Here is an 11867-nt window from a genome sequence, read left to right as displayed (position 1 = left end):
TATAAGGGTGTCATATATATTAAGTATCTGACCCTATAAGGTGTCATATATACTGAGTATCTGACCCTATATAAGGGTGTCATATATAGAGTATCCGATACTATAAGGGTGTCATATATACTGTGTATCCTTTGTATTTGACCCTATTGGGTGTCGTTTATACTGATTATCTGACCCTGTATAAGGGTGTAATACAGGGTTCCCCAATTAGTTTTGCCAAAGGGCCAAATTTGGTCAAGCATGCCACGCCAAGGGCCGAGATATCGTTAAATTTTTTAAATTCATTTTTATGTGCACATTTTGCTTTAATTATCATTACTATAATTATTAGTAGTAGTTGAAAATACCCTGTGTTAGGAGTCACACAATAATGCTCTCTTGAAACAAAATTTGTCCAAAACCTACCATTAATTTATTAAGATGCCGCTGGAACATCGGCAAACAAAAAGTCCAGCAAACAAACACGCACACAGTGCAGCAGCCCCAAACATAAAAACTTAAATAGCATCAGCACAGTGTGTCTTCAACAGGGCATTGGGCCTGGTGCCATCCATCCAGATCAGTGTTTCACATCCACTCTCTTCCCCTCTCTATATATCTCTCCCTCCCTCTCTATAAGAGACACAGGAAGATTTTAGTTAGTTAGCTTTAAAATGTGATACCACAATATGTGACATTAGTTTTAAACTTTTTAAATATGTGTAGCAAATAACATCAGTCTGTAAACAAACAAAAAAATAAATATTTTTATTTTTATTTTTTTTTTACATGTGAATGCCACTGGGTCAGCGCGGGCCGGACATTTGGCTCCTGCGGGCCGGATATGGCCCGCGGGCCGCTAATTGGGGTTCACTGGTGTAATATATACAGTATATCCTGAGTATCTAACCCTATATCAGGTGTCATATGTCCTGTGTATCTGATCCGATAGGCTGCTGGTGTTTTGCCAGATCTCGACTGAAAGTCTCTCCTTACATGTTATGGGGCGCTCTGATTACTCACTGAACAAATTGCGAGTAACGTTAAACTTGTACTCAACTAACAACACCGGCACAGATTTATCCAGAAGCCCCTCTGAAGTCCTTTGCTCATGTTCTGATGTTCTCTGCATCGGGCCCAACCCATTTTGGATCCCAACCCAGAGTTTAGGAAATGCTGTTCTGCATGATTATGAGGTTACAGAGCCCACATCGCTCCGGATGGTCCATCTCCTGCTCCCGGTCACCTTCATGTTCCCGAGATACTCAGACTCCTCCTGATATTCCCCCCCTCTCACCTGACCCCTCCCCCTGTCCTTCTCCAGGAGAGAACCAGGGCCTCAGACCTGAGGCGAGGGTTCATGTACTGACCGCTTCTCACTCACTACCGCTCTCATTCAAACCTCTCATTCTCATTCAAACCGCTCCAGAGGTCTGGAGGTCTGGAGGTCTGGAGGTCTTCAAACCTGTCTTCAAACCTGTCTGTTACGTCTGGTACGTCCTGGCACTTAATGAACACACTTAATGCATGTTGTATTCATTCATTGTACTTAATTGTGTAGCATCTGCAGTAGCTAGCTATCACTGCTGTATACAGGGAATGGGTTAGCCTGGCGATTGTCAGTACTTGTACTTGGTTCTATGAACATCTTTACTGTACCGACAGCAATATTGTTTCACTTCTTATGACAAATGTACTTATTGTAAGTCGCTTTGGATAAAAGCGTCTGCTAAATGCCCTAAATGTAAATGTAAAATGTTCAAACACTGGAGGTCTGGAGGTCTTCAAACCGCTTCAGAGGTCTGGAGGTCTGGAGGTCTGGAGGTCTTCAAACTGCTCCAGAGGTCTGGAGGTCTTTAGCCCGCTCCAGGGGGCTGGTGGTCTTCAAACCGCTCCAGGGGGCGGTGATTAAGGGCTATACCCATAATGTGTGTGGGAATTTAATGAACCCATGAAGGGTTCACCCATGAACCCATGAAGGGACGCTCCTGCCAGCCACTCAGGTGGAACTCCAGCAGCTAAGGTTTACCTACTTGTATCTTGTGTACAAATGTACGTAACGTTGACCCCTCTGTCCTCATTAGGGCCGCGAGCGGACCCGGGGCCACCAGTCCCCTCAGAACCCTACACCTCGAGGTAGAACCCAACCCGGCCGGCCTGTACCGGCAGCCCTCTGGGCCGACATTGGAGACCCGCCAGAGGGCCACTTAACATGCGGGGACTTAGGTTTCAAATTGGTTGTCACGTAAGGTGCCGCCGGGCCCCGGCCCAGTGGGTGACCTCTGACCCCCACCCTGATGGTACTTTCTCAGAGACACAGCGAGCTCATTCATGAGACAGGAAGAGAGAGATTTTTTATTTATTTATTTGTTTTGGTTTCTTTCCCAAATCTCTTGTTTCCTCCATGGATATAAATGTGGACTGGTTTCTTTCAACTTAATTGTCTCTCTGTTTAGTGTTAGAGGCAATGATGAAGTTAAACCGAGATGGAGCTTGTTGTGTGTGGGTTTTCACACACACACACACACACACACACACACACACACACACACACACACACACACACACACACACACACACACACACACACGCACGCACACTTTGTGTATCATAAACCTGGCCTTGCCCTACATTGTGGAGGCACTAAAGCATCTGGAGGCATTGTGCATCAATATGATCTGAGCATCATCTCTGAGTCTCAGAGCTAAAAGACAGAGAAACGTTATCTTTTCTACTCCACTGCATCTCTTGGCGACTTCATTAGTGAGTCTATTTAAAATAATCACTGAACCAGTATCGGCTGTGTGTGGTGTGTGGTGTGTGTGTTGTGTGTGTGTGTGTGTGTGTGTGTGTGTGTGTGTGTGTGTGTACAAAAATAATCCATTAAATCCATTGGGCATGTCAGCCCACAGAATCTCAGGACAACAGGGAATGAAGAGAGGAGTGATATGAGCAGAGAGGGTCCCAGAGTGGTTCAGCTGTTCAGATGGTTAATAAACTGTGTGAGTGTTTGTGTGCGTGCATGTTTGTGTGAGTGCATCGGTGCGTGTTTGTGTGTGTCTGTGTGTGCGTTCCTGTGTGCGTTTGTCGGTGCGTGTGTGTGTGTCTGTGTGTGCGTGTTGGTGTGCTTGTGTAGGTGCGTGTTTCTGTGCTTGTGTGTGTCTGTGTGCGTCCGTGTGCCCATAAGTAGTTGCGTGTTTGTGTGCTTGTGTGTCTGTGTGTGCGTTCATGTGTAGGTGCGTCTTTGTGTGTGCGCGCGCCTGCGTGTGTCCATGCGTGCGTGCATAGGTGCGTTTTTGTGCGTGCGTCTCCACAATGGACAGGCAGCTGCTGTGTGTGAACAGGTGCAGTTGTTTACACGACCCGACAAAAGAGTCTTCAGCTTTATTTACCGCCTGCTGATCGCCGGGCAGCAGAATGCCGAGGAGAACAACGAGGAACACCCGACGGTTCCACCGTTCCACACTCCTCCAATGTCCTCCAGTTCAATTCCTGCCTGGTGTGCTCCTTAGGTCATTGTACCTCGCAGATCATTAAACCCACCTCCTTTATCACTCCCTCACACACACTTACACACTACTCCCCCCCCCCCAACACCCATTTGCAACACATTGTCAATATTCGCACACACCACACATGCACCACACACACAAAGGCTACAGGTTGTAACCCAGCAGCCACTGAGCCTCCAAACAGACCTTTGCTCTGACTATTCGCTCTGACTGTTCGCTCTGACTGCAGCAGCAAGCTGCTAAAAGCTGTCAACTTTACATGTCTTTCATTTTTCCTCTTTCATGTCGGGACCAATTATTGGGAGATTGGAGTCTTTTAAGGTTGGTTGTCAAGGAAAAGATGTGCTGAGATGGGTTTCATTGTACTGGCAAATAAGTGGGGTCTTATTCAGCTAGCAGCCTTCTTTTTTCTAAACGCTAGCTTGCAGGGGGGGAACTGAATTCAGAATTCACATTCACCTCAAGCCTCCAACTTCCCACAGAAACTCCGCTGCTCCCACCCACAAACATGAAAATAATTCAGTACTTAGTTAAGGAAATGTTCTGAGTATAAACTTTATCTACAAAAGGTAACCGTCCCGCTTGGCAATTCTGTAATATACAAGTGTACTTCAGAGTACTTCATGCACAGGTTGCATCGTCTGCAACATCAATTCCATTTCCATGACGGAATAGCGGAAAAGTTGGTCCTTTGGACATTACGGGAATGACGTACTCCATCGGTCCAAATAGGACCGCTGGAGTCACGGCCGTATGAGGCAGTACTCTCATATCGGAAAAGACCTGAGTGTACACCCGAGAGTGTACCCCTTTAGGTGTGGGGGGCGAGCAAGGGTAGACCATGAGGTGCACCTACCCCAGGGTCGTCATGGTGACGATGGTGTACCAGAAGGCGGCGGGGATGCTGGTGAACTTGCTGGCGGCCGAGCCCTTCTCGGCGTAGAACATGATGGTGGCGAAGATGATGATGGCCATGGTGAGCGAGAAGAGCAGGAAGCCCAGCTCGGAGGCGCAGCTCTTCAGCGTGTAGCCCAGGATGCGCAGGCCGGCCGAGTGGCGGGAGAACTTGAAGATGCGGAAGACGCGGAACACCCGGAGGGTGACGAAGGCGCCGCTCACGTCCTCGTTGTCGGACATGACCAGGCCGATGTAGTAGGGCATGATGGCCACCACGTCGATCACGCTCATCACGCTCTTCACGAAGCGCCAGCGGCTGGGCGCCGCCGCCAGCCGCAGGAGGTACTCCACGGTGAAGATCATCACGCACGCCGTGTCCAGGCAGAAGAAGGCCAGGGCGTAGCGCTCGCCGCACGCCACGTCCTTTGACCGGCGCTGGGCGCTGGCGCAGGGCACCGTCTCCACCACGTTGGCCAGCACCGACACGGCGATGAAGAAGCCCGTGACGTAGTAGAAGACCAGCGCCTTGGTGGAGGTGTGCGGGTTCTCGAAGGCTCGCCACATGCGCTCGCGGAGGGTCATGTCCAGCGGCACCGCCTCGTTGGTCTGGTCGCTCTCCTCGTCGTCCTGGATGCGCTCCTGGTTCTCCCGCCGGCGGTCCTTGTACTCCTCGTAGCAGCAGTCGCCGATGATCTCGGGGATGATGCCGAAGAAGGCCAGCTCCTCGTCATACGCCGAGATGCACTCCTGCCGCGGGTAGTGCAGTTTGCCGGTGCGGTAGAAGTTGAGGATGTGCCTGAAGATGGCGGGGTCGCGGTCGAAGAAGTACTCCTTGCTCTCGTCGTGGAAGAAGAAGTCGCGCTCTGAGCTGCCCAGCAGGGTGTCCGGGTAGCGCTCCAGAGTGTTCCGCCACGTCTGGAACCGGGTGCCACTGACGTTGAGCACGATGAGGCGGTCGTGCGTCCGGGTCTTGTCGTTGGTTGGAGTGGGCAGCGGCGTGCTGGCCACGGGGATCCAACCGATGGCGGCCGCCCGGGCGAACGGCAGCCACGCTGCGACCCCGCCCGCCATGGTGACGTAGGCTGCTGCGCTCGGAACGCTGGGCTCTAGGAGGTCTGGGGGTTACGGAGCGATACAGCGAAGATGAAGAGGAGCCATGATCTGAGAGGACGGGAAGAAGCAGAAGAACCGGAGCGGGATTAGGCTTCTATGTTTCCTTCTATGAGCGTCAAAACCATCGTAGGAAAACGTTCCCATGACAAGGGCAACGGGGCGGTTTCACATGTTGCACTTTTTCGTTGTGTGCATTTATAATTATTACAAAAATGTTGGTGAAAAGTACCAAAATGGCAGCTCAGTCAATCATGTGATGGATCCGTGTTGTGCACCGAGTGTACCGTTGCTTTAAATGGAGAAACGATACTCAAAATACGCAATGGAGAACTCAGCGAGAGAGATTTTGATCTCACCGAAAGATACTTAATTGAACTTTGACTCGTATCGTTGCCGAAAACATTGTGTGCATCCAATCATTATAGCTTTCTTTTCAGGTTTAGGTATCAGGGTGTTCATTACTGTCATTTTACGAGGGATCTGCTGCCTCTGGTGCTTATCCAAACAATATAAAATGCCCGTCCGTAAACCAAAGTTGTCGTTTGGTTTTCATTTTTGAAACGGCGGAAGTTCTAAGTTTACGACCACTTAAATGTGTTGCTAAGCTACCGGAGCTTTTCAAATGTTGATCAGAGCTCTTTTTAATTATGCTAATTGGTATTTGCGCATAGCACTTATGCTAATTGTGAGAACAAGAGCTGTTTTCGACAAGGAGATAAGGACACAGCTGATCGACCTACTGGATCTTTTTTTAAAAGCTGGCTGGTGTTCTTCCCGCTCTTTGTTTCACGACAAGACACATACATTTGTTTGAATGCGGGCGACGCACTTGGTAAGGGCGGGAAGAATACCAGCCATGTAAAATAGCCGTTTATACCTCTAACCGGAACCGGATGGAGTTCACTACCAGGACAGACCTCATAGTGGACAGAACACTCACCTCCATGTAAGGTCACTGTAAGTTCTCTTTCCTCAGTAAGGACTTACTCCTCTTTTTAGTATTAGGGCTAGGGTTAACTACAACTCAAGTCATCTACAAATTCAAGTTTATTTGTTACAGAAAGTAGACATGACAAACGTTGTTGGACCTAAAATAGGCAATATAAGTCAGAATGTAGGCTATGCTAAATATAAACGGCCAAGAACTGGAGTCCAACAGTAAAAGATGTAAAACAGTAAAAGATATAAAACAGTAAAGGATGTAAAACAGTGAAAGATGTAAAAGATGTAAAACAGTGAAAGATTCAAAACAGTAAAAGATGTAAAACAGTGAAAGATGTAAAACAGTAAAGGATGTAAAACAGTGAAAGGATGTAAAACAGTAAAAGATGGAAAACAGTGAAAGATGTAAAACAGTAAATGCTCCATCATCAGCCAGAGAAACTAAATCGAACATGAACATCAGGGGACTCACTCTCTCAACGCGTGGATCCACACCATAGAAAAGTATCTCTGAACATAATGTGCTAAAGCTGTAAACTATATCATAATACAGATTAAAGTGTTATTCCGGTGGCAGTGGAGAGCGCGCTCTGACAGCGGAGCGACTGAGAGCCGCACATTGCACGAGGACGGGGGCGGGGACGAGCATCGAACTCTGGTCCTTCATTATGCTCTCTCTCTCTCTCTCTCTCTCTCTCTCTCGCCCTCTCTCTCTCTCTCTCTCTCGCTCTCTCTCTCTCTCTCCCTCTCTCTCTCTCTTGCGCTCCCTCTCTCTCTCTCTCTCTCCCTCTCCCTCCCCCCCTCCTCTCTCTCTCTCTCTCTCTCCCCCTCCCTCCCACTCCCCCCCTCCCTCTCCCCCTCGCTCCCTCTCTCCCCCCTCCCTCTCCCCCTCGCCCCCTCTCTCCCCCCTCCCTCCCCTCTCTCCTGTATATCTGGACGGAGGGGGCATTAACTTATTGGATAATCAAGCAGAAGAAGCGAACAAACCTTTACACAGATCTATAGAAAAAAGGATCTCTATAGAATCTCCCTCTCTGACCCTTATACATACATATATATATATATATATATATATATATATACATATATATGTACTGTATATATATAAACAGTACAGTATTACTGATAAGGTGTACGAAATATGTGATAAAGGTCTGAACAGTCTTTAGTATTCAGTCTTGAGGCTTCAGTGTTTTGTTTTAGATTACACTATAGCCAAGCGTGACAGTTCCGTTACGCTTGGCTCCGGTTCCGTTTGTGAATAAAGTTTATGCTCGGAACATTCCCTTAACTTAAGTACTGAATAATTTTCATCTCAAGTTGATGAGAGTGATGTCATATATTGAGCGTCACCGATCAATAACAATAAAAACTAAATTCAATCGATTTCAGTGGACTTTTAAAGAGACGTGCGTTCATTTTAAATCTCAACCTTTACATTATTATTTGTCCTATTATATGTGCTGTTTTCATTATTTAATTATTGTACATCTTTTTTTTAATTCTTACTTTGAACACGCGTTGGTTTAAAAATGACCCCATTTCCTTTCTAGGATGAATAAATTTGTCTATTTAAAACTGCACCTTATACAACAAAATAAAAGATGTTCTGGATTAATCTGCTGGGTTCCTGCGGTCAAATCCTCCGTCTTTTGGGGCAGCGTGTCGCTCCAAGGCCCCCCCCCCACTCGGCACCCCCCACTAGGCTGTTTTGGAAAAACATGCGCTCGATGCTGAGAGGGACAGGACCGCGACATACGGTCCAGACCCCCCCACCACCTCCTCCTCCCCTCCTCCTCCATCTCTCCCTCCTCCCTCTCCTCCTCCTACTCCCTCTCTCCCTCCTCCCCCCTCCCTCTCTCCCTCTTCCCCACCCTCTCCCTCCTTCCCCTCTCCACCTCTCCACCTCTCCCCCTCTCTCCCTCACTCTCCACCTCTCCCCCTCGCTCCCTCGCTCTCCTCCTCCTCCCCCTCCTCCTCCCCCCCCCTACCCGTCCTCCCCCTCCTACCCCTCCTACCCCTCCTACCCCTCCTACCCCTCCTCCTCCACAGAGCTATTCCTGACGCTGCTCCCGCTGGCTGCCATGTTGTGATGTCATGCTGTCGTGATGATGTCACGCTGGCTGCGGGTGGGTACTGCATCAGGTGACCTTACGGCGAGTGCCGCATTCTGCTCGTCGTCAACATGATGAGGATTAGCAATATGGATGAGGGGGAGGGAGGGGGGGAGAGGGGGAGGAGGAGGAGGAGGAGGGAGATATGGAGGAAGAGGAGAGGGGTGGGAGGAGGGGGAGGGAAGGGGGGGAGGAGGAGGATGGGGGAGGAGGAGGGAGGAGGTTAGGGGAGGAGGAGGAGGCAGGGGGTTGAAGGGGGGAGGAATAGGAGGGAGAGGGAGAAGGAGGAGGGAGGAGGTGGGGGGGGGGGGGCGAGGGAGGAGCCATCCTCAACATGTTGAGGATGAGGAGGAGGGTGTTGGTTCAGTTTATTTACGGACCCATTAGATGTAGTGAGTCTCCTTATGGACTGGTACTTAACACAGAAGACAGCTATGCACTTATTGTATGTTGTATAAGTTGCCATATATTTATGACACCCCCCTGACCCTAGCACCACTAATCCGATTGAGACGGTACCTGTGATTAGGGCTCTACAAATAAAATGTAATTTAATTGCATTGTCCTGGCACTTAAAAATAGTACTTAGCATGGTGTAGCATCTTATCCTAGCTATCTTTGTTGTATACGGGGAATGGGTTAACCTAGCGTTACTATTTTGTTACTGCTTGGCACTTGGTTCTATGAACATCCTTACTGTACCGACAGCGATATATTGTTGCTTCTCTTTCTTCTGACTAATGTACTTATTGTCGCTATAAGTTGCTTTGGATAAAAGCGTCTGCTAAATGCCCTCAATGTAAACGTAACAGAATGGGTCTGTGGAAACGAGGCCCAATAACGTTGAATCACAAATCTACCCAACCTCTTCTCAAAATAAACCCGAGCCAGTCTAAAGTTAATTTAAGAAGAAAAACTGCAGAGCAGAAAAACAACATTACCCTCCTGAAGAGCTTTATGTTTTACAGTGTTGCGCTGTTTCTAACGTTTATATTACAAGCCTTTACTCATTCGGCTGACACTGATGTCCAGAGATACTTAGCGTAGATTCAGGTAACGATCGTCAAGGAGCAGGTGGGTTTGTGTTGGTGTGAGAGAGAGGATTCACACTGAAGGTAAAATCAATATATCTGATTGATGGATCAGGTTTTAATGGTCAGCTTTACAGGCACTGAACAACCCTAGAGATGAGAGTGTGTGTGTGTGTGTGTGTGTGTGTGTGTGTGTGTGTGTGTGTGTGTGTGTGTGAGAGAATGTGAGTGTGTGTGTGTGTGTGTGTGTGTGTGTGTGAGAATGTGAGTGTGTGTGTGTGTGTGTGTGTGTGTGTGTGTGTGTGAGAGAGAATGTGAGTGTGTGTGTGTGTGTGTGTGTGTGTGTGTATGTCTGTGTGTGTGTATGTGTGTGTGTGTGTGTGTGTGTGTGTGTGTGTGTGTGTGTGTGTGTGTGTGTGTGTGTGTGTGTGTGTGTGTGCAAATAAAGAGAGAGAGAGAGAGAGAGAGAGAGGGGGGGGGAGAGAGAGAGAGAGACCGTTACTTGAGTAAAAAACAACTGGAGATGAACCCATGCATTATTCATTCCTGTGTAATTATATGCACCTTAATAAATAATATGATAACTCAACACCACTTGCTAGCCTAGCATAGCAAGCGTGCTTCCTCTGTCAGCGAGTCAGCATGTGATTAATGATCTCCTACTGCACTGGGAAGTTATGCAAGGATCTGCAAGAGTTCCCCCAACACCAGTGCTTTGTGTTGACTAGTGTGTGGTGAATAGTGTGTGTTGACTAGTGTGTGTGGACTAGTGTGTGTGTGTGTGTGTGTGTGTGTGTGTGTGTGTGTGTGTGTGTGTGTGTGTGTGTGTGTGTGTGTGTGTGTGTGTGGACTAGTGTGTGTTGACTAGTTTGTGTTGACAAGTGTGTGTGGACTAGTTTGTGTTGACTAGTTTGTGTTGACTAGTGTGTGGTGACTAGTGTGTGTTGACTAGTGTGTGTGGACTAGTGTGTGTGTGTGGACTAGTGTGTGTTGACTAGTGTGTGTTGACAAGTGTGTGTGGACTAGTTTGTGTTGACTAGTTTGTGTTGACTAGTGTGTGTTGACTAGTGTGTGTTGACTAGTGTGTGTTGACTAGTGTGTGGTGACTAGTGTGTGTTGACTAGTGTGTGGTGACTAGTGTGTGGTGACTAGTGTGTGTGGACTAGTGTGTGTGTGTGGACTAGTGTGTGTTGACTAGTGTGTGTTGACAAGTGTGTGTGGACTAGTTTGTGTTGACTAGTTTGTGTTGACTAGTGTGTGTTGACTAGTGTGTGTTGACTAGTGTGTGTTGACTAGTGTGTGGTGACTAGTGTGTGTTGACTAGTGTGTGGTGACTAGTGTGTGGTGACTAGTGTGTGTGGACTAGTGTGTGGTGACTAGTGTGTGTTGACTAGTGTGTGTTGACTTGTGTGTGTTGACTAGTTTGTGTTGACTAGTGTGTGGTGACTAGTGTGTGGTGGACTAGTGTGTGTTGACTAGTGTGTGTTGACTAGTGTGTGTGGACTAGTGTGTGGTGAATAGTGTGTGTTACCTGTTGAAGACTCCTCCACAAGGCTGCGGCCATCCACAGAGAATCAGAAGTGTTTGTTTGCAGAAAAATACACTCACACACACACACACACACACACACACACACACGCACACACACCCTCCCTCCACCTCCCCCGTCCTCCCCCCTCCTCCCCCAGTCATCTGGGAGGAGAACAGTTTGCTGGTGCAGATTCTCACCTCGTCATGATTCTATCTAAAAGAGCTTCAATAGATGTTGCTACTGAACGATTCTGAAAGTTGAATTGCAGTGCTAGAAGAGAATACATTTAGATCGCATTTCAAGACTCTCTTTTAACTTCTAAAATACTTAGTCTTCAGTAACCCTGGATCTACTAAACTAAACTAAACCTCAAAGAGAGAGAGAGAGAGAGAGAGAGAGAGAGAGAGAGAGAGAGAGAGAGAGAGAGAGGGAGAGAGAGAGGGAGAGAGAGAGAGGGAGGGGAGAGAGAGAGAGAGAGAAGTGATGCTGTCAACAGGAGTGAATAAATCATTTGAATAAATGTCTTGTTGGATAATAATGTCTCTGTGTGTGTGAGCGTGCGTGTGTGTACATGCGTGCGTGCGTGTGTGTGAGTGAGTGTGGTTAAAACTATTCTGCCGCACTGTTCTGTCTCTCCCACAGTAGAAAACTTGATTAAATCTTCTGGATGTGAAACAACCCCTAAAGCCAAGCAGAGATCTGGGCCGAGGGAACTCATAATACCAGTGCTGCTACATCCCATAATGAG

The 11867-nt window shown here is 47.9% G+C and overlaps 1 protein-coding gene across 1 annotated transcript in view; it reads right to left on the bottom strand.

The window, feature by feature from the left end:
- kcnd2 (potassium voltage-gated channel, Shal-related subfamily, member 2) overlaps positions 1 to 5459 on the bottom strand; it is a gene marked incomplete at both ends in the record, with an annotated part of 14158 nt that extends 8699 nt beyond the window's left edge. Inside the window, one exon of the mRNA XM_084486332.1 lies at positions 4348 to 5459. Within this exon, the coding sequence (XP_084342458.1) occupies positions 4348 to 5459 (1112 nt within the window). The remainder of the gene's footprint in view (positions 1 to 4347) is intronic.
- Positions 5460 to 11867: the final 6408 nt, after the last annotated feature.

This window comes from Micromesistius poutassou, assembly GCF_964030765.1.
Source record: "Micromesistius poutassou genome assembly, chromosome: 22".
In the NCBI taxonomy this organism is placed as follows: Eukaryota; Metazoa; Chordata; class Actinopteri; order Gadiformes; family Gadidae; genus Micromesistius; species Micromesistius poutassou.
The sequence above is the reverse complement of the archived record's forward strand: the minus strand, read 5'-3'. Positions and strand labels throughout refer to the sequence as shown.